This window comes from Nymphalis io, chromosome 19 (assembly GCF_905147045.1).
Source record: "Nymphalis io chromosome 19, ilAglIoxx1.1, whole genome shotgun sequence".
Lineage (NCBI taxonomy): Eukaryota > Metazoa > Arthropoda > Insecta > Lepidoptera > Nymphalidae > Nymphalis > Nymphalis io.
In genome coordinates, this window is record NC_065906.1 from 7,353,788 (window position 1) to 7,377,713 (window position 23,926).

General features: G+C 32.6%; 2 protein-coding genes across 6 annotated transcripts in view; one reads left to right on the forward strand and one right to left on the reverse strand.

The window, feature by feature from the left end:
- LOC126775947 (hemicentin-1-like) overlaps positions 1-23,926 on the reverse strand; it is a 229,835-nt gene that overhangs the window by 184,082 nt on the left and 21,827 nt on the right. The window lies entirely within an intron of this gene.
- LOC126775940 (hypoxia-inducible factor 1-alpha-like) overlaps positions 1-23,926 on the forward strand; it is a 91,454-nt gene that overhangs the window by 11,930 nt on the left and 55,598 nt on the right. For 2 of the 5 annotated variants that reach the window (XM_050498139.1, XM_050498141.1), the window contains exons 1-3: positions 3,199-3,624; positions 15,670-15,857; positions 20,301-20,470. In XM_050498139.1, the coding sequence (XP_050354096.1) occupies positions 3,260-3,624; positions 15,670-15,857; positions 20,301-20,470 (723 nt within the window). In that variant the 5' untranslated portion in view covers positions 3,199-3,259. Of the gene's footprint in view, positions 1-3,198; positions 3,625-6,121; positions 6,278-15,669; positions 15,858-20,300; positions 20,471-23,926 lie in introns of those variants that run through there. The other 3 variants (XM_050498142.1, XM_050498143.1, XM_050498144.1) reach the window with 2 other exon arrangements.

The window sequence follows — 23,926 nt, forward strand, 5'->3', positions numbered from 1 at the left end:
ATTATAAGTAAGGATTAAATTTACGCTGTCCATTAAAAATCTAACATCTAAATGTTTTGAAAGGAAATAATCAAATTAAAAGAAAATATATTGCAAACATTGTTAATAAAACTTAACATAAAATAATTCAGCGTGTAAACTTGCGTCGAATGAAATTAGATTAACTGACTACAAAATAGAGATAACGACGCGACACTGCAAGTTAATATGCAGTTTTCGGAAATTCAATGACACGTTGATAGATCAACAAAGTCAGTACTACTAGTCTTATGTTTTATCTATATATTAAAATATGTGTGAAGTGACATTTGTTACATAAATCACAATGTTCTCAATGTTTTATTTTTGAACTCAGAAAATATGTATCTACCATTGAAAAACTAATATCTACATATTGAGTATAAACGTAATCATAGGAGCTAGCTAAAGCGATTAGAAACAAAATAATCACAGAGTTCAGTAGCCTTTACAAATTTAAATGAGCAAGAACAAGCTACCCGACATGACTTTATGCGCCTGCGTCGTCGACATTGCGTACGCCATCTTTAGTAACTTGCCTCTTAATTACAAGTTCGTTACCAGTGCGTGACATTTTATCATCTCGTGATAACTGCACATTTAACCTTATCTCATCCGCTCAATACCTTCTAGAAAATAATATTATTTTCTTTCCACTTAGCATATAATACCACTTAACCGGATCCCTTGATAATTTAATTTTTTATTCGTCTTTTATTATTGGTACCGTCGAAGTTAAATTTTGATGACAAGCATAAAGTAAAGTAACAGCCTGTAAATATCTAACTGCTGGGCTAAGGCCTCCTCTCCCTTTAGAGGAGAAGTTTTAGAGTTTATTTCACCACGCTGCTCCAATGCGTGTTGTTAGAATACAACGTCGCTGAAACTAGCCGACAGAGCTAGCCGACAGATGACATACCTGAGCCTAAACTTATCTACGCGACTGTACTGTACTTTGTTGCTTATATAACTCTTGAACGCGTTGACTTAGAATCTTGAAATTTTGTATGGAAGTCAATAAAAGATACACAAAAGACATAGTAATCACAAAAATGCGGCGCAGAAATTTTGAGCATTTTATTTTAAACTTTTCCCGCGGTAAAGGGAGCGCGGTCTATTGGGCATGGCTACTATGCATATAACTCTTGAACGCGTTGACTTAGAAACTTGAAATTTTGTATGCAAGTCAATAAAAGATACCCAAAAGAGATAGTAATCACAAAAATGCGGTGCAGAAATTTTAAACATAGTTTTTTTACAATTTCACAGATACAATTTGACAGACCGTCCTTCCTTTACGTCGGAAAGTGTAAAAAAACTATGTTTAAAATTTCTGCGCCGCATTTTTGTTATTACTATCTCTTTTGGGTATCTTCTATTGACCTGCATACAAAATTTCAAGTTTCTAAGTCAACGCGTTCAAGAGTTATATGCATAGTAGTCATGCTCAATAGACCGCGCTCCCTTTACCGCAGGAAAAATTAAAAAAAAATGCTTAAAATTTCTGCCCCGCATTTTTGTGATTACTATGTATTTGGGTTTCTTTTATTGACTGGCATACAAAATTTCAAGATTCTAAGTCAACGCGTTCAAGAGTTATATAAGCAACAAAGTACAGTACAGTCGCGTAGAAAAGTTTAGGATCAGGAATGTCATCTGGCTAGCTCTGTCGGCCAGTTTCAGGGACGTAAAATACACATGTGACATAGTTTCAATGAAATTAGACACATGCAGATTTCCTCACGATGTTTTCATTCACCGTGAAGCACTAGATGAGTTATAAACACAAATTAAGCACATGAAAATTCAGTGGTGCTTGCCCGGTTTGAACCCACGATCATCGGTTAAGATTGACGCGTTCAAACCACTAGGCTATCTCGGCTTCATGACAAGCATAGTAGACATAAATGATTGAATTAAAAAATAAATTGTTAGTAGAATAAAATACATGTATAACATATACAGGATAACAAAACTATTTACAGTTTTATTTTAGTACTTGCTAATTCGGACTCAATTGTTAATTTTAGACGATTTAATGATAGAATTTCTCATAACTAACTTTACAATTTATTTTACATTTTTTAATGTCTAGTTATTTCTTTTGTGTGTATGATATCATTAATAAAAGTTGCACTAGGTAGGTTTTCTATTATACGTACCTTTTTGCTGACGTAGGAGACGACGCCGGCTAAGTGGTGTGAGAATAATAGGAGCGGAAGTTTTTGTCCAGCATTGGGATATTTACAGGCTGTTAACGTAACAAATTTAATGGATCCCCATACAAATAAAAGTTATAAGAGGCCGTTATCTAAAAGTTGATTAAAAAAAATGATAAAATTTATATAAGCCAATCTCTTTTTAGTGATTGAACAATGTTGTCGTCTTTCCCTGGTTATCCCCCTAGAGAATGGAGGCCTACATAGGCAGGCCGCCCGACAGAGCGTCGCGGTAGCATGCGCAAGCGATCCCGTGGCGCTCCTCGTTATGACAGAAAGAGTACTGCTGGTTTTTTAGTGGGTATCTCGATGTTCGAGCGCCTCGGACATCGGCGAGCCACTGTTCCCGTGGGGGAAACGCGTAATGCGTCTTTCCAGCGAAAAAAAAAATGTTGTCGTCTTTGTCGTCCTTTTATTTAAAGTACGTCCATTTATTTTCATCAGTACTGTCCGTTAAATTTCAGTCGTGGAGTGAGAAACTAGTGAAAGTTAGAATAGTAATAGCAATTTCACGCTTTTATATAATTGCCTGTTTTGTATAAAAATATCAATTTGTATCATATGACATTTATTTTTATCACCGGATTGATTGATAGATTATGACGTTTCTGATAAAATTATAAGGCGATGGTTTTGAGTTGAATCAAATTTATTTTAAACATAATTTAATTGTATTTAAATTTGCAGTAAATAAAGTAACCTTGCAATTAGGTATAGATCGTCAGCTAACTTGTAAGTTAAGATTGGAAATACTTAAACAAAACAAAAATACTAGGAGAAACGATAGTCCACACAACATCCGTCACGTATTTGGAAATTGATTAAATGAATATCATATTATAATATCCATCAAAGTAACGATCAGACAGGGTCGAAATTAATCATGAGTTATCAATTTTTGCTACCATGCGAGTTATAGCGGGCGAGATAAGCACATCTTTGCCACTATCAGTTGCTCGTCGATTATGTAGCCCGATGGACTGTTTTATAATTTTATAAATGACAAAAACAAAGTATTTAGTATGTTGGTGAACGGGGAAACTATCACACAGCGATGCCCGGTGGTCGGTAGCTTCGAGGAATCAGGATGGAATGTGCAGTGTCCGATGTCGAATCAGTGGTCAAGGCAACCAGTGGACAATCTGTGCAGTTATAATATTTACAATAGCTTCAGTGATTTATCAGTGCAATGCTACGACAGAAACTACTACCAAGACAATGTCCCCCAACAGTACTATCAACAAAGAGTGGTGTATACGCAACCGCAGAGTTTTCTAGCAGAATTGCCGTGCCACCAAAGACAGGAATGGGACTACAATAGCGCGTGCTACAATGTAGATGGTCAACCGTGCCAATACACGAATGTCGTCGACTTAGAAGACTTCATGTGAGTCTTGTGATCGCCTGATTAAGATGAAATTCTTCACATACTAGTCATGACGAAGTAATTTATACACGTAATTCATTATAATACTTAGCTTAGCTTTAAATAGAAAACACTTTTAAACAATGCTTATGATCGTTATCTTGCTAGTAACTAGGAACTCAGAGTATATTCTATATTGTATTTATATATATTTATAGGTTATGAAGGCCTGTTTTTCTTTTCATGTAATTTGATATTTTATTAATGAATGCGTTGCCCAATAAAATTTGTGGTAACATGTTTTTTTGCTGATTCTTATCATTATAATAATATTACCTAATATTACGCATGATTTAATAAATTTATGTATATTATCATATTCGTTCCGCTTAGTCGTAAACAAAATTTACTAATAAAATTAGTTTTTTTTTTGTGTATTTTCTTCGGTATCTTTGTTTTTTTTTATTCAATGGATTCTATAGTTATGTAGAAGTTGTAAACGCCTAATTTTAAAGAAGGTCAAACCTAAAAGTTTTTAATTAAGGATAGAAAAGTATTGGATTTTTCACTTGCCTTGGTTATATTACTCGATATCTTTGCATATATGGCCATCGATTATTGCAAAAATGATTAATGATTAGATTAGATAATAGGTTAAGGCTAATCCCGTATAAACAAAAAGAAAGAATCCACCACTAAAATTGAAAACTATTTTTCTCTAAACGCCGTTGCATTAAGCAAGCAGCGCTTTTAATAGGCACGATATTTTATATAAAACTAACGCTTATTTACAACTAAACGTTAAAAAAAATATATTAATAAAAACCGACTTCAACTTGAAAAGAAATTTTTAAATAATATTTTTTTTTAAATATTATTACCTTACATAAGATTCGCCAGTCGTTCGAGTGTGATAAACGAACGCAAAAACTTAATGTAAGTACTACTTAGGTTGTATACTATATATGGCTAGATACTGTGTTGGAGATTAACGTTGTTATTAACCCATTAATGTTATTAACCCTATAAAAATATATTTTTTTTCTAAGAAATTATGTGCTAATTGTGTAAAAAGTAATTACGATAAATAAACAGAACTTTTTAATTTAAATCATAGCACTCAATTCCACCTTAACGGTCTAACTTACAAGCAATAAAATTTCCAAATGGCATAGAATTTCTTATCGAATATTTTTAACATTGTTTATAACGAAATTAATTATTATGTCTAAGATTAATTCGTCGATAATATTTTTAATTCCCATTTTCAGAAAACTATTGACACTTGGAATGTATCATATATTATATACTCTTGTTACACCCTAGTGCCTCGGAAAGCACGTATATCCAATGATGCTCTTGGACTTTAAATCGTGTCAGATTGACATCCCATCGAGTAGTGCAGTGTCTGATTGTCCACTCATTTGTGCTCTCTATTGAGACGTTCTTCAAGTATTTTGGCACAAAAATTTAAACATAAAAAGTGGTTACAGACTAATACTGAATATTTTAAGAAATTATATCTTCATTTTCTAATAATAAACACTATATATACATATATATAAAGTATAAAAAACACCAAAAGGTTTATCATATTGATTTCGAGTATTCTAGATAACGTTAAGTCAATAAGAAAAAAAGGTCAAGAGAGTTTTTGGATATTGGTACTAAATTTAGCGATATCAACTACCAAGGTATAATCGATATCAGAATCAAGTAGATTTCGTCAAAAGTAGTGATAAACGTGATGGTATGATTAAATTAAGAAGTTACGATTGATGGTATAATCCCATTCATGTCAAGCGTATAAGTTTTTAACAGGATTATATTAGACGTTTAGACACCGTTGTAGTCGAAACGGGGTTTAATATTGTGTCTCATCCGCTATTGCTGCTAAATAAATAAATACAAACTTGCTTGTATAATAATTTGACCATTATATACCTTTGAGTACAATAGTTAAATTGTTTGTGTTGCTGAAAACATATAAATAAGTCTCGATTAAAAGTTGTAGGTAGTGCTATCGATTATAAAATAATTTAATAGATATAAAGTTTGGTTAACGTTGGTTATATTTTTCATAATACAGTAATTTAATTCTATAATGATATTATATTACGCAACAGATACTTTTATTCTATAAATAAGTGAAAAAATAACTTTTAAAAACTTGTTCTTTTTAATATTCTTATAAAGGGTTGCATGAAGTTACGTTTATTATTAGATATCACCGTACAAACGTAAATATATATATATACATAACATAGAATATTGACAAATGAGCACGAGTATAATAGCCCTCCAGATCGCGTGGTGGCTTTGTTACGGATTCATTTCTAAAATATTTATGATATTACTAATAACGGCTGGAAGAGCGCCAGACGCCTCATGTTTATCAGCTGATTAAAACCACGTGAGATTTCCAACTCTCAGACTTGTGATTATTTCCCCCCAGACAGAAAACCGCTAAACCCTCCCGCGATACGTCAAAACAAACTCATAGCTCCAGATAGCGCGAGTCAATAATAACGTTGTTTAAGGAAAATTATGTGTTTAGTCCAGTGTGGTCGACTGTGTTTGCGTCGATAACTTAATCTGCTCCGTTCGTGCACTAATCGTGTGGAAACAACATAAGCACAGAGTAACCGATAACCTCGCTCCTTACCAGCATGAGGTACGTAATGCGACGGTGATAATACGATCGGCTATTATGTTATCTACAACAAATACTAACTTCCATAAATATATTTTCATTTACGTAATCCATACAAATATTATGAAAACAAGCTTTCACAGCTAAAACACTAAACTGATTTTGATGAAATTGGATATGAAGTAACCCCAACTTTTATACCTAACACCTGAGTGAAGCGGCGAGCGAAAACTTGTTCCTAATTATGATAGTTGATATCACGTTGTAATCACGTGATACATATCTTTTGTTGTTTTTTTTAATGACTCTGCATTTTTTTATTCGCACCACTCTGCTTCTGATTTATCTGTGATAAGTTTAATATTGTTACTTTAGCAATAAATCTTATTTATCAACATTATAAGGAACCAGTACTTATTATAATTTTCTGTTAGTTATCGCTGGGCGTTGTGATTACATTCGTTATTTTTTTAAAGTTTTCATTTTTTCGGGACAAAAAATTATCTATAATGTAAATAATGTGAGAGTTTATACCACACATTCAAATTGCTTATTTTTCTTAATTATGTTTTTAATAAAACGTTACATTACATATTTTAATCATTCGTTTTAATGTTACATTTTCTAAATAATAAAATGGTTTCTTATAGGCAAGCGTGCTACATCTTAGACCGTGTCGATGCTTAACATCAGGCAAGTCAACGGTCAAACGCTGGCCTATTAATAGTAAAAAAATAATAATAATAATAATTTGTTTATTGTGAGAATAAGCGTTTATAATATAAGTAAGATGTTTACAGGACTTTGTATTTGATAAGACAGTCCATCATAAAAATCGTGCCAGGCATCATTTCGATTAATATAATTTTAATGACTTAATAATAGGGTTTCATACATAAAAACTTAATGATAAGGAAAACAAGCGATGATTTTTAATTTTTTTTCTTTAATCTAATAACACATTATTTTATGAAACGCAGAAACAGGTAAATTGCTGGTGGTAGGGCTTTTTGCAAGCTCGTCTGGGTAGGTACCACCCACTCATCAGATATTCTACCGCAAAACAGCAGTACTTGGTATTGGTGTGTTCCGGTTTGAAGGGTGAGTGAGCCAGTGTAATTACAGGCACAGATATAACATCTTAGTTCCCAAGGTTGGTGGCGTATTGGCTATGTAAGCAATGGTTAACATATCTTGCCATGCATCATCCTATATCATCCATGCCAATATCTATGGGCTTTGGTGACCACTTACCATCAGGTGGCCCATATGCTCCTGCGCCTACTGATACTATATAAAAAAATGTTGTTTTTATTAACACGATTTTATTACTTGGATATTTTTGCCATTTGATAGATGATAAATAAATCTTCAATACGCTGACCTTGATATCTAAGATAACGTAACCGGCAATTATAAAAGCTTACACACCCTTTATACCGGATTTAAATATACAACGTACATTACGTTTAGTATAACAATTCGTTTGTTGTTAATACCTGCCCAGGCGTGCTTATGCAAAGCCCAACAACCAACTAATTTTCTGAAGATCCAAAGGTCCTGTGTTGAAATGCCCGTGTGCCCTGGACTATTGCCCAATATGTTATAATTAACATAGGATTTTCCGACAAGCATTCTCAGTAGCAGCCCGGAGTCTGTAAGTTGTCAGTTGCCCTGTGGAGCACGTAAAGTCGTTGTTCCGACGCCTCTTGTTTTCTTTCCTGACCTCTCTCCTATTCAGATTTAACGTCCATTCGGATTACACTTGTGTTTACGCAAACTAACATTTCTTGCTCAAATATGTGTTAGCAGTTCTCCCTTGAAAATTGCCTCCCCAGCCGAAATCGGTCAGGATGTAATCATCAAAAAAAGCTTAAGTTTAAAATGCGCTATATTTTTTTAAATATCATATATGGTTAAATTGTTTAAATACATATGAACATAATACCTAAGCCAATAAATTTTGTAAAGAGGTTTTATGCAATTTGTTATAGCTTTACGGATAATTATACCTGTGAAGCGTGTTTAGGACACTATAAAATTGTTTCCTACATTAACTCCAAGAACTAATGCTAAGATCTAAGGTAATAGCCATTAATTAATACGTGATTTATAATACTCATTCCTAGGAAAACAACAATGTCAAGTTTAAATATTGAGATTCTTGAATCGCTTTTATTGATAAAATTTAAATTATTTAAAATTATACGTCTCGGCTTTTTAGCCGAGACGTATAATTTGCCGAGATGGCCCTGTGGTAAGAACGCGTGAATCTTAACCGATGATCGTGGGTTCAAACCCGGGCAAGCACCACTGAATTTTCATGTGCTTAATTTGTGATTATAATTCATCTCGTGCTTTACGGTGAAGGAAAACATCGTGAGGAAACCTGCATGTGTCTAATTTCACTGAAATTCTGCCACATGTGAATTCTACCAACCCGCATTGGAGCAGCGTGGTGGAATAAGCTCCAAACATTCTCCTCAAAAAGAGGAGAGGAGGCCTTTAGCCCAGCAGTGGGACATTCACAGGCTGTTACGGAAAATTATACGTATACGTATGATTTGAAGTAGTTTTCGTGATACTTAGATAAAAAAAAGTTTGTACTATATATAGGCGGCCTTGTTGCTTATTAGCGGTTCGAATTTTTTATCTGGAGCTGTTTCGGCAAGCCACACTTGAAAAATTTATTTGATGTCCGTTCACAAGAAGAGTTGTAGATTATACACGGCTATCAAGTACAAGGTTGGTCAAAAAAAGAAAAAATGAATGTTGAGGCTGACGATTGACATGTGCAAGTAAAGAGTTACTGAAGATATGACTAGAAACAAAAAAATGTGCAAGAAAAGAAAATACTGTGCTGACCCAAAATAAATGGGAAAATGACAAGCATGATGATGAAATGAGAGACAATGTTTATAGACATTGATACCGTTTTTTACGTAATTGCTATGAGCCGGATGAATTGAATTTGAGTTCGTAATTTGTTCTCGAGAAATATGAGATGATTTTTTTTACGACAAAATTTTATCATCAACAATGAGTAGTTAAAGTATAAAAGAAAAAACGGCCAAGGCGTAATATTGGAGATATGTAATTGAGAGGCTTTAAGGCGTATGTGAAGATAAATAATAAGCAATTAGTGAAGAAGAAACTATCCTATATAATAGCCAGTTCTGTATACTAAGCATAATCGATATGATTATTGGGATTATTAAGTTTTTTAATAAAGCAAAGCCTTTATTAAGTAGATTAAGATCTAACGTATAGTAACTTAAAAATATAAAACTCCTGTTCTTGCGTAATATTAGATAACCTCTTGGAGCTCACGTACTCTGCTCGACGCGTGACGATATCAGTGAAGAACGGACATACAAATTTGCAAACCTACGTCACAGATCCTCGATTGGACGGGAACGCAATTATATTTACAATCACCGCCAATTGTAGCCTCCTGTGCAAACTACGTGCAATTTTATTGTTTGCATCGCCATTTTAAATTTAAAACAAATGAGATTACATAAAGATCAATCAGGTTTTGGTGTAAGGTAGACCAGAACCTGAAACGGTCAAATATGAATACACATTTCAACTTTTTTTCGTCCATTAGATTCGGAGAAAGTAGGCTGTGACGGAAATACAGACAGAAGATAAGGATCTTATATGGCCTTTTTCCTGTTGTAAAAATAATTGAACTTATTGCTAATCAATAATTTTACTTCTTAGTGCTCTAAAGAGTTCATATTTTTTCTATAATTGCACTCTTATGGCTAATGGAAACAAAGTTCACTCTGTGTCTGAGATATATTTGAGTGCTTAAAATAATAATAAGAAAAACTCAAGCACAGCCTGATGATTTAGGCTACGGATTATATATATCGAAATTGAATACAGAATTGTTTTTGCAATTGAGAATAAAAAATCTACCATCACAAATTAATTATTGCTTGTTATTAACAATAATTATATTCGAACTTAGAAAACTAATTCCGAATATAATTATTGTTAATGAAATAAAATAGTTACTAACTAATGTTTATGAAAATTAAATAGTTTCAATTATAAACGTGTGACTTTTATCCGATGATAATGCTCACTTATCAAAATTTTATTACAACGCGCGCCTACGTCATAACAATTCAATTGCAAAAGAACACGCTAATATTTTTGCAATTACTAACAATTTTAGACTATACAGTAGCCTTACCTAATCCATATCGTGTGGCAGAATTCTAGTCTATTGTGATTTGTGTATTCATGATAATATAAAAAATACATAACAATACATTGAGCTATCATTACCATGTTTCTATACAAGAATATAAATAATAGTACGTGTATGATTTATTAAAAAAAAAAAATTGCATTCAATTTCAATTTAATGAATATATTATATATCGTTTTTTAAGTATCGGTATTGTGACTTTACGTAAACTAAAAAATATTTAAGCGTATTCATTTTAAATTCTTATAACTTAAAAAAATCTTATGTAAACTTATAAAAACAGACGAATAACATACTGATTACATTTTATTATAAAGTGCAATCCGGCTAGGTTAACGGTATCCAAAAACTGCTTCTTATTCCAGGAACTCGTTCTGCACATTTACAACACGTACTTTTAGATTAACAAGACGCATTATTTTGTATGTTTTAGATTTTTTTTTTAAGTTTTTTACGTATTTACTTATTACGTTATTTACACACAGCGTTGTTTAATTTATCACTTGCTAAACAACTTTTATAAGTAAGTCGTGATTTTTCTCTTTCTTTTTAAATAATAACTCCATAAGTAATATTAATATGTAAATACATTAACACTAAAATGAATATTAACGTAGAACATGTAAAAATGGCACGCTTATTTATTATCCCTTTAAGATATTTTTTCCAGAACATCAAGGAGGTTTTTTTAGTATTTAAACTGACAAATCATTTTTTTTTCCAAAGTTATTATAAAATAAAAGACATTGACAAAAAATATTCTGATATTACATTTTCATATAAATGGTTTCAACATATGCATTTTAATGAAATAAACTACACAAAAACATATATTGTTTCTGATATGCCTAAAATACCGGTACAATATAATGATGAGTAGTCCATTGGCTTTGGCTTTCACGGGCCACTGTGGACTGGTTTGTGTTTAAGTCATTTGTAACGTTCTTACACGTGCAATAGAGTTTTAAAATAAAAATTCATAACTCTCCAAATTAAAATAGTAAAGGAATTATAATTCTATATTTGATTGTTTGAAATTCCCTAAACTTCCTTTGCTCCGCCTTACGTGCTTATAAATATCTTAGGAAACGTTTTTGCCTTACTTATCATTTATAATTTTAGAAAAGTATATTATGAATTTTAATAATATTCTTCTAAGCTTTTTACTTTCTATATTGTTACGTTTATTACATAAGAGTCAAAATATTCCTGTTCAAATATATTCTTATCAAAATTGTCGAAATTATAATATCTCGAGATTGTGTATTATTATATATGTTTAATAGTATGTTTAAAATAAGATTATAATGAAATCTCTGTCCTAAAATAGTTAACTATTTTGTTGTGTAAATATGAAATCCCGTGTAATAGATAAAAGTTAAAGACAAACAAGGAATAGGATTAGTAACGGCCTACTTATCACTCTACACTAGTCTATATATTACTAGTAAAAAGTTTCAATCAATCTAAACCTTCTAAGATTAGATAAAAAATATACCGTATATGTTATCTTAATATTACTGCATAATAATCAATTTGAATTTAAGCTTAACTTATAATTAATTCAAGTAGTCTCTTATTTATTATACAAGGTCTCTAGAATCGTCAGAATATGTCTTATTTTTGTTTCGTAAATAATTAATTATAATGGTATAAGTGTTGCATTTAATTGGTTTAATTTATAATCACAAACAAAAAGTTATGAGTCTACTTTTCTCAACCATGATGAAGATCGACATATTAAGGCATTCCGTTTCACCGATTGCATTAATTGTTGTTATTTAAATTCTCTTTCATTTTTTACTGGCACGGTATCCATTGGAGCGATATTTATCCTCATTGCATTCCGCTCGAATATACCCGTCCTTATCGTCGCTCACGACGATTTATCGTTCCCAAAACTAGTTCACTTCCACATCTGTAATCTGTTTATAAAGTTTGTTTTTCTCGTTTCGTTCACTAATACTATTACGTGTATATTACAAACGTTTCTTGCAACGTTTACGTTTAGTACAAGTGAATCTTGAACGAGGATTGCGGGTTCGAACTCTATCAAGCAATGAGATTCCACGTGCTTAATTTTTGTTTTTAATTCATCTCGTACGGTGAAGGAAAATATGGTTAAATAAACTGCAATCCTCCTGTATGTAAATTATATTATAATATAAATATTATAATTTCCATTTTATGTGCTTATTGAAATTTATATCGAGATGTAACATAATATACTTGGATTACCTTATTTTTAACGATCGAATTTGCTTGACAAATTTACTTACAGACTTACAATTCGTTAATTTACAACATACGCTCGTCATAATTGAGTCACTTAACGCTATACGAATACCAAATTAAATTTTACGTCCAGCCGATTCAGAGAAAGTAGACCGTGAAAAACGGATAGACAGACACGCTTTTCATTCTATAAGGGTTTCTTTTTTATAGGATGTATGTACTGAATCTTAAATAACCATTTAATTAATACCAAATCAACATTCATTGAACATAAAATCAATTTCTAAGATTTCAAACGTTTATCGTTGGAATTTTTACCGAGCAGGTGCTAAAATATTTATTATACACTAAAACTTTCATAGATGCAATTTCAAATATGCATTTAATAACGAAAAATCCATCCAAAAATCGCGAACACACAACCATACATACGGGTCAATTGGAGAACCTGCTTTTTCAATCGATTAAAAATGTCAATTTAAAGCTAATTATTAAATACGATGTTTCTGTCATAGTAATATTGTTTTAGCAAAGTAATAAATAACATGATTACGAAATTATATTACTGATAAAATTAATTCCATTTTTAAATCGGAAGATAAGAGTATTTATGTAAAATTGTGTGAAAGAAAGACACGGCTGCACAAAATTATATTTAAATCTTTACACGCCATTCCCACCGTCTCGACCATTCTCAGTATAAAACTCATTAATCTGATCACGTTTCGTGGCTCGTATGCGTCAGTAGCTCCAACATAACACACATTTCAATAGACATTTACTCTTTCATATTTAGTTCCATCAATTATGTTTTTATTTTTAAATAAGTACGCAGACTCTAAATAATATCACCTAACGCTAACGTGGTCTACAACTAGTGGTCACCACCGCTCGCTGACATTGCCACTTTAAGAAATATGAAGCATTACATACAACCTTGGGAACTAAGGTGTTATTCTCATGTGCTTGTAATTACACTAGATCTCTCACCCATACCGGAACACAGTACTAAGTATTTTTGGCTGTAGAATGCTGAGTTGATGGTATCTACCCAGACGAACACCAAGCCGTACCAGCAAGTAAATATCTTATCAATATTATCATCTTGTATTGAAAAATTCACGACCAAATGCATTCTAATCTAGCCATGATAAGATAACGGTGCATATTATCCAGGATTATGTATATGCATTACGTTATATATTGTGTGTTTGATAAAAAACGAGACTAAATGATAAAAAAGATTACAATCTAGAACTTCTTAACTTTTAGGGCAAAAACTGAATAAGCAATCAACTTAACTATAAATAGTAATTTGAAATTACATTTGTTGACGCATTTGTTAAATATGCTATTTGGAACAGGCGATAAAACTTTGTGTTGGTTAGAACATAATGACAAATTAATGGAATAAACTTTTTGTAATTGCAAGCCACACCGTTCAGTGATTTGGAAGAGAATTGTCTTGTGTTGTCTAACGACTTTCTGTTCTTTTATGTTCTTATTTTAAAAACATATTTTTCAAAAACGATAAGTATTTATAAAATGTGTATACCGGGTGCGCCCGAGGTTTTCGACAATCGTGACTATTTTTGTGTAGTACCAAAAAGGTAATAAATATTAAACTTAAAAAAAAAATATATAAAATTAAAATAAGAATATACATATATATAATTGAGAAATTTAATTAATATTCTTCTTCGTATTTTATTTTTGTTCAAAATGTGAATTCTATTAAGAATTTGTGTTAATGATCTGCTTGGAATGCTAATTATTCAGCGATGTATTTGTATAGTTCGAATTTTCTAGAAGAATTCTTCAACATGATAATTAAAAGAAACGCATCGACCGATATAATGTGACCATTCTATTTTAATAAAAGTTATAAATTACAACTAATCTTTCTTTATTATAATATAATAAAAAAATAAAGTAATAATTTTATCGATAGAGTAAAATTGCAGTGACTTCTTTGATTAATTCTTTTTATTTTTCTGTTGAATTCTTTTAGTGTTTTTTTTTTCTTTTATCGGTTTATGGTTTTGTAATTGATTAAATTCTTACTTTATAATTACTACATTTTATTCTAATTACTGACTACTTCTTCGCTTATTATTAATAATAAATTATAAATGTACTTAATTAAAAATGATTACTGAATAAAAAATATGATTTTAATAGTTTTCAAAAAACTCCTTACCGTTTCTTGCCTGCTAAATTTGAATTATAGAGATCAAGGAGATTGCCATATTGGTATATATTTATGGGGTTTGCCCGGCTCCATAGGGTCGTAATATGAAGTTATATAGCGTATTAACCAGATAAACAATTCCATCAAACAAACAATCCAATTTTGCAAAAGCAAGTGTAATTGTACAGTGAAAATCATTCAACTTATTACAGATGTAATAATTTATTTTATATAATTTATATTAACAATAATTTTCGAACCGTTTCTGCGTTAGAACGTTTTTTAATAAGTAATTGAGCGATTAACAAGAAAAGGATTCATCAAAAAGTCCCTAGTTTATTATAATTTAATAAGTAAACATATTTTACCTTTATTTGTTAATAACTCACTAATTTTTATTACACATTTTAATATTCGCTGGAGTAATTTAGTTATATTTACTAGGTACCCGGATTTGCACATTTGGTAGAATTAGGATCTAACATTAAATGTTTTATATCTTAATACACATAATTCTGTTTAAAGACCTCAGTCGGCGTGATTTTTCCGACATCTTCAACAAATACGGTCATATTTCAGCCAATTTAAACAAAACATTCCTCTTGAATCACTCCGTTTTTGATTAAGACCATAAGAAAATTCGTTCAGTTCTTTTTGAGTTTGTCGCGTTCAGACAAACGCCACGGGGAACTTTATTTTATAACTGTGTACTGATTTTCTTTAAATACCGTTTATCTCATAATTTTTTTTTTTTTTAACCAGGAACAATGAGAAACGCAAAGAGAAATCGCGCGTTGCGGCACGATGTCGGCGGACCAAGGAGATGCAGATCTTTGCTGAACTTACAGCTGCGTTGCCAGCGAAGAAGGAAGAAGTTGAGCAACTGGACAAGGCTTCGGTGATGCGTCTTGCTATCTCATACCTTCGTGTTCGCGATGTCGTGTCTATGCGTAAGTATATATTACTAGCAACAACCGGCACACGTTGGCTGCCTGTATATATGTTGATAGGCATATAAGTTGATTTGCTGCAACGCCATTATCGGCGAGTTACAACAAAGTGGACGATTTAAAAACCTTCATAGAAAATACATATATATTGCCAGCGTTCATGGCGATCGGTCAACTGTCGAATACTATTAATGTCAAAAAGATATACCAACAACTATTTTTTAAATATATAATATCATAATACTAGTCCTGATATGAAACAATGATGATTGACACTAATTGCATAATATGACGACCCCATGCCGGTATCGAGATACTGTTTTTTTTTTGTTTTGGTTCCTTAGAGTCGTTTAACGAGTACAGATGTAGTAACTTTTGTATAATCATTAGCGCATGTAAATATTTAGAGATTTAACTGGATAAAATGACGATATATTATATAGTCATTATTTTTATCAATCATTTAAAGATAGCAACTAGCAGCATTTTTTTTGTAAATATCAGCTAAATATGGACTATTATTAACTAATAAAAATATCAGTTTTGACAATCGCAATAATATAACACTCTGACGTCATTAAATCAAGTGACGTATTCAATATTAGGTATAATATTCGTATAATAACCTATAAAAGTAATATACTATATGTATTACTTTTTTAATCATGCTGTCTGTCCGTGGAACATACAATTTGCAGTTGTAGTACTTCATATAATTCGCATGGACTTGACGAATAATTTATGGCACAAAGCGGTATCATGACGCATTTGTTCTATTAAACATAACGATGGACAGAATTTAGGCGCCTTATTCGCTTATTTCATCGTGTTTACTAATTACATTTACCTCATATAATACAAGTACCTTACAAATTATTATTTAAAATATAAATTACTCTAATTCTGTTTGTAAAATTTATTAATAATTTACAGGATAATCAAGTAATAAATGGCAATAAGTTAGCAATTATCAATATAATCGCAGACACGCCTTCGAATACGTAATGTTTTGTATTCTTTAATTGTAATCTTTGCAGTTAAAGTAAAATTTCGTCGAACTGTATTGTGTATTTACAATACAGTTAGACGACAGAACGCTAAAAGGTTTTACAATAAAAATTCCAAGTCCTGTAGGAAGGCATACACGAGAGCGGATGCACAGCTCATTGTACAGATTGGTCATGACCTTATTTCGCATCCTAGGGGCTCCCGTAGCTTCTGGCGTCTGACCAAGTCTGTGCAAAACAATTTCTGCCAACCTTCGCTGCCACCGCTCAGAAATCCGGACGGATCGCTAGCTCACAGTCCGCAGGAGAAAGCCGACCTCCTGGTTAAACTCTTTGCCGACAACTCTGTGATCGATGATTGTAGTGCGCAGCCACCAACAATACCTTCATGTGGCCACACAATGCCTGACATCAAAATCAGGCAACGTGATGTGCGTGCGGAGCTGCAATCACTCGATATACGGAAAGCTAGTGGTCCCGATGGAATACCAGCCATTGTGCTGAAGAAGTGCGCGGCGGAGCTGTCTCCTGTGTTAACGCGCATGTTACAACTTTCTCTCTCTCCGGGATGTGTGCCGGAGGCTTGGAGAAGAGCTAATGTGCAAGAGGTTCCCAAAAAAGTGGATCGGTCTAACCCGGCAAATTATCGGCCAATAGCTATCACCTCAGTACTTTGTAAGGTGATGGAACGGATTTTAAACAACCAACTGATCCATTACCTAGAAGATCACTGTCTAATTAATGATCGTCAGTACGGGTTTCGACCAAAACGGTCCACAGGTGATCTTCTAGCGTACGTAACGCACCTCTGGGGTGAAGCTATCGACAAGCATGGAGAATCGTTGGCTGTCAGCCTCGATATCTCCAAGGCTTTCGACAGGGTCTGGCACAGAAGTCTTCTCTCCAAGCTACCGGCATATGGTCTGCCTGCTCAGCTATGCACCTGGATTGCCAGCTTCCTACACAAGCGTAGCCTTCGTGTTTTAGTAGATGGTTGCGCTTCACAATTCTATGTAGTGAATGCTGGGGTCCCCCAGGAATCTGTGCTATCTCCCACACTCTTTCTTTTGCATATCAATGATATGCTCTCTCTTGGGAACATACATTGCTATGCAGATGATAGTACAGTGCATGGTGGATACCACGGACGCGCAGTGGCTGGGCGGGCGGAAACTGAGGAGAGGCGGGAGAATCTTGTCATTGAACTCGATAGGACATTAGAGCTCATCGCCAAATGGGGTTCTGATAATCTTGTTGAGTTTAATGCCAAGAAAACACAGGTGTGCGCTCTCACAGCGAAAAAGTCACCATTTTACCCTCATCCCTCCCTCTGTGGCACACCGCTGATGATACAAAGCAAAATCGCCATGCTGGGGATGGACGTTCGCTGCGACCTTAGTCCAAGGGATTACATCGAGGCTATTATAAAAACAGCTTCACGAAAACTCGGAGTTCTGAACAAGGTGCGGCGTTTTTTCACGCCACAACAACTGTGCCTGTTATACAAAACACAGGTACGGTCTTGCGTTGAATATTGCTCGCACCTTTGGGATGGCTCCGCTAAGTACCTAATGGAGGCCTTGGACCGGTTGCAGCGACGTGCAGTACGCATTATTGGCGACGTAAAGGTCACAAACACCCTTGAACCTTTACAATTGCGTCGCGAGATAGCAGCACTGAGCGCTTTCTATCGTCTGTATCACGGCGAGTGCTCTGAGGAATTATTCTCTCTGATTCCTGCTTCCCCCTTCCTTCTTAAGTCCACGCGAGCTGGTTCTCGATGTCACCGCCTAACTGTGACATCAATTCCATCGCGCACAAAGAAATTTGGCAACTCCTTTCTTTGCCGCACTACCAAAGAATGGAATTCCTTACCAGCTCACGTGTTCCCCTCCTCTTACAACCCGGGTTCCTTCAAACGAGGCGTGAAGAGGCATCTTGCGGACCGGCAAGGCGGGGACGGCTAGTACAGAACATTCTTCCCGACTGTACTGGCCGTCGTCGCGTTTGGACTCTACTACCACTTACCATCAGGTGGAGTAGAGTCATTTGCCATCCCGGGGCATTTAAAAAAAAAAACTCCTCTCTCTTGTACTTATTTGACATACCTTTAATTATTATATTTTACATGTTTGTGTGCAATTTCATCTGTTAACATATTCCGAAATTTTGCACACTGTTAATGATAATATTTGTATAGAAATTATATTTTAAAAATATTTATTAGACTTGATAATTTATTAAAATATAAACAATTAAAAAAAAAATAATAAAACGCTTGTTATAAAGTTATGACATCGTTAGTTAAGTCTATAGTTTCCTCAACCGCAACTTCCGATTTATTTGGAACTTTGGCACGCGTCACATCGACATTTTATAATGCAAACTCTACCACATTGTCGTCAGGACTAAATAATTGATCGTTTTATTAATTTATAACAACGTTATTCAAACGGCTTATGTGCGTACTTATTATGTAGTTGTTTGATGTGTTTTTGTATATAGTTCCTGACTAGAATATAAAATAGTACCATTATAAAAAAAATAATAATACTGATACAGAAAAACGAAAACACCACGACAGACTTTCATATATGGTCCCTACATATAATACTTGTAATATTTTTATAGTGTTTACTATGCTATTTATCTGGTAGTTTAAAATCCATTAAAACACTATAAACAGACAATTTTAGAACCTTAAAATTGTCAAGCGTTTTGCTAAGTTTATATCCTATACATGTAATAAAATTGCAATATTTTTTTATATTGATATATAACTGCTGTATAATAAAGTAACTTATATAATAGCTCTATTCGAATTACATATCGCGATACCGCTTGGTGGAAAAAGATTGCGGGTTCGAACCAGGATAAGCAGCACGGATTCGTCATGTGCTAAATTGTTTTAAATAATTCATGTCGCGCTTGGCGGTGAGGGAAACCGAATGTCAGATGAAAATCTGTCACTTCTTGGTGCCAAGTGGTGGTTATCTTACTTTTTACATTACAGCACTTTTTCAGAACGTTTACCTATTAACAACCATTACACAATATGTAACAACGAAATCCAAGTCCGTATGAGCGCGTGCATCAAATGAATAAGTTGAACATTCATATGTACTTACATAATATCGAAGTCGAAAATAGAAAGGATCATTCCTTTGAAGCTACTATGACCTATTTTATAACTAAACAAATATGTATTCACTTGTATATGTTTAAGCAATCGTTTAGTTAGACTGTATAAAACATATCTTGTATTATTCATTCGTTAATTGGTAATCAACGTAAAATATAATGTTGATTTTATACAATTGTGTAGGAGAAGTAACAAAAGTGAATTAGAGATATAGACTAAATCAAGTCATATTAATTCAAGTGTATACTTGACGTGACCAAAGCAATGCTCAAAAACCGTTGTTTTTTCTTCCAGTTCCCGAAGACAAAGAGGCACCAAAACTGCAAAGTCCTAAAGGTCTAGAAGAAGTACAATCCGAGCTCTCTTATATGAAGGCGTTGGATGGCTTCGTACTAGTTATATCACAACAAGGCGACATTGTATACTGCAGTGAAAATATTGCGGAACACCTCGGCGTCTCCCAGGTAAGGAGTTGATTCGATCGATTTATTACAGTCTTTAGTTTGGGAAGCAGCCAATGCTCGCAATTCTATTGCGATTTTCTCTCGTTTTCTGAAACCATATAACCTAGTTAATAGACCAATGAGCCAAATATTAAAACAAAATAGTCTATAGTAAGTAAGTAAAAGCCTAAACATATCCTACTACTCGACAAGGGCTTGAAGAAAGTGTGGCACTTATTCCACCAGGCTGAATTTCAGAGAACGAAAATGATGTCATTTTGACAATGATGAATGAAAAATAACTAAAAATAAAGAGACGTCCTTATAAGTTCCTATATCCAATTAGAATTTATTAACATCCATAGAAATATCCCAAGAATATTCATGTATTCTGCAAAAATCGCTTTCAAATCTTAAATTGCATTTAGCACACCTTTGAGAATCAATAAGTCATACGAAGAATATCGTCTCGGATACGACGATTGTTATAGCGTCTGATTATTATCAATTTGGAGTTTTTCCATTCAATGAGGTTGTCTCAACGTCAAGATTTAATCGATCCGATAAACATCAAATTTCTTTCAAACATCAGCTTTTATACTCAACCGATTACAATTTCGTTTTCTTACAATAAAAAAAAAATTACTTTCAGAACATTCTAAATTTAAAATTATTCTATACGATTGACTTTAAATAAAAATGAACAATAATACTCTGACCTGTCTTTAGGCACCTTTATCTTACAAACCGAAAGTCTTGCATTATTATAAAAAATATGTTTATTATAAAAAGTAGCCTCCTTTATTAAGGTTCAAGTTTGCTTCATAACAAGTATATTTATTTTATTATCATTATAACGAATTGTGTTATTACAATTTTGATCATATTGTTTCCTACAATCTCACCAAACTTTTGATATTATAATTTAAATTTATTTCTGAATAATATATAACATCTTACATATTTAATGATATAAATGTAATTAAAACGTAGTAATCTCTTGAATGTTTTTTATTTTTTTGTTTTTTATGTTACTGAAATATTAGGCATGCTGTAATTACCTGTAATTAAAAGTTCAATTAATAGATTTCACAATTATTGGTTATATATCTCTATATAAGTTACTTTTGTTGGTAGTTCTATAATAAATCTATACAAATATTAAACGCGAAAGTAACTCTGTCTATCTGTTACGCTTTTACCGCTAAACCACTAAAGCAATTTCAATGAAATTTGATATGAAGCAAGCTTGAACCAGAAAGAAGAACATAGGCTATGAATGCATACTATTTTATTACTTACACCTGAAAAAACGTGGACGAAGCCGCGAACGAAAACTTGTAAAGACATAATGGTACTTTGTCATTGTAACAATACAAATGTCACAAATAAGCTTAAAAATGTATTCTAATATATTAATAAGGTCTTCAAATTCAATGCAGCAAATCGATCAATGCTCGTTGCATTCTAATAATGTAATATACGTCATTGAATATGTTCGACGCGGAAAATCCAGATTTATTTTGATGATTTCGAAGAATACAGGGATATTGTGAACATAAAACATACATTATGAGGCTCTAAAACTTATTCTTCAGCATTATACTCATTAATAATTGGCACATTATATTATTATACAATTTTAATTTGTCGCGCATTGCAAAGTATTTTTCTATGCTAGGCAAAATTTTTGTATCAAATTTCATCTAATGCAATTTATGCAAAAATAATGCAAAAAAAATTCAAAGTCTATTTAAGCGCATTGTATATGTTTATAAAACAGTAGTTAAATATAATCAATTTCTTAATTTCAAATAGCGAATTATAATTTGAATTCTATAAAACTTGTAGTTGTATCCATTTCAGTGTGAGTTTAACCCCCAATTATCTTGAACATCAATTTTATAAATACAGTATTTTATAATTATTATTATTATAAAAATAGTGAAATACATCTCGTAAATATTCCACTGGGTAAAAGCCGTCTTGAAAAATGGTTATATTTTAAACTACTTTTATTAATTGAACTTAAATACCCCGGTGGATATAGCGGCCCTAAATCTGAATAAGCATGTCTAAGGCTCGGTCACTTAGGTACTTTTATGGGTGATTTACGGCTATCACAGGATTTTGAGCAACGCCATGTATGATAGAGATTATCTTCATTTAAACTTGGTTAACCTTACTGACAATCTAGACTGGACAAACAAGACGCTCGTCAAGTTGCACGTTAAGGAAGTGGCTATCAGTTGCATAGATAATAAATTACTAGTCGCGCATTCAGCCACGCGCGTGTCTAACAATTAACCAAATCGGACTAATTTAAACTTTTGACCGCAGAAAACGCTCGTGAAATGTCATAAAGTGTTATTCGACATTGACAATAATAATTATTATAACATTTCTAGAATACACGTATCAAAATAGTAATTTACCATAAGTCTGTTATCAAAATTTACGAGTGAATACTGAAGTGTGTTCTTACAGATAAAACTGCTGTAACAAATTAAGAACATGTTTCAATTATTGATTCTTGAAATGAAATGATTTCTATAATTTTGATATTTGCAAATTTTTACAAGGAAATAACAAAGATTTTTTTGTTTTGTATTTATCTATCAAGAAGTGTTAATTCCGAATATCAATTTTTACATATATCGCAAGTATGTACTAATTAGTTTGCTTCAGAATATGCCATAAAAATGTTTTCACGCTGAAAGTTCAATTTGTTTTTTATTTTTATTAAAGAATCCTCGAAAATATCGTAATTTAATTAAAGCTAAGTGAATCGCTGTTTTTATTATCGTTAAAGTGCTACCACGCTGCTGCGTGATCAATGTGTGCAAAACTATTTTGTATCTACGTTACTAAAATAAAATAACCTCCCATTCTCATGAAGGCCTTCTCTTTTTATTATTTATTATTCGAATCGATTCTATTTTCAATTTGACTGGACTCAATTTAGTTATAAATATCAATTCCATCGATAGAAATAATACGAAATATAATATCTTAACATAATTTCAATTTTAATACTGATTTCCTGTAGTCGGTCACATCGGTGATACATTTGTAGCATTTTGACTGTAATGCCAGACAATAAATTTTAATTATTTGACTTTGATATAAATACAATACTCACACTGACTAGTTTCCTAATAGCCTTGTGTTAAATTTCTGCTAAATGTATAAACTTCATAAGAGAGCAAGGAAACAGTGTTTTTCGATATTTAAAATATCATCGAATATATTTTTTTTTAATCTGTCAGCCTCACAGACGTTGTTTTGCGGGTGATCAGTTAAATAAAACCGTGTCTTCTTCTTTCGAATATGAAATCAATAATGATGGAAAGAGAGAAATCACTGTTTAACTAATCTATCGCTGAGCAACGCTTATAAGTAAGGGCGTATTTTATAAAACTGTATTTTTAATATTGCTTTATTAAAATGATGTATAAAATATAACTTATTTAATTA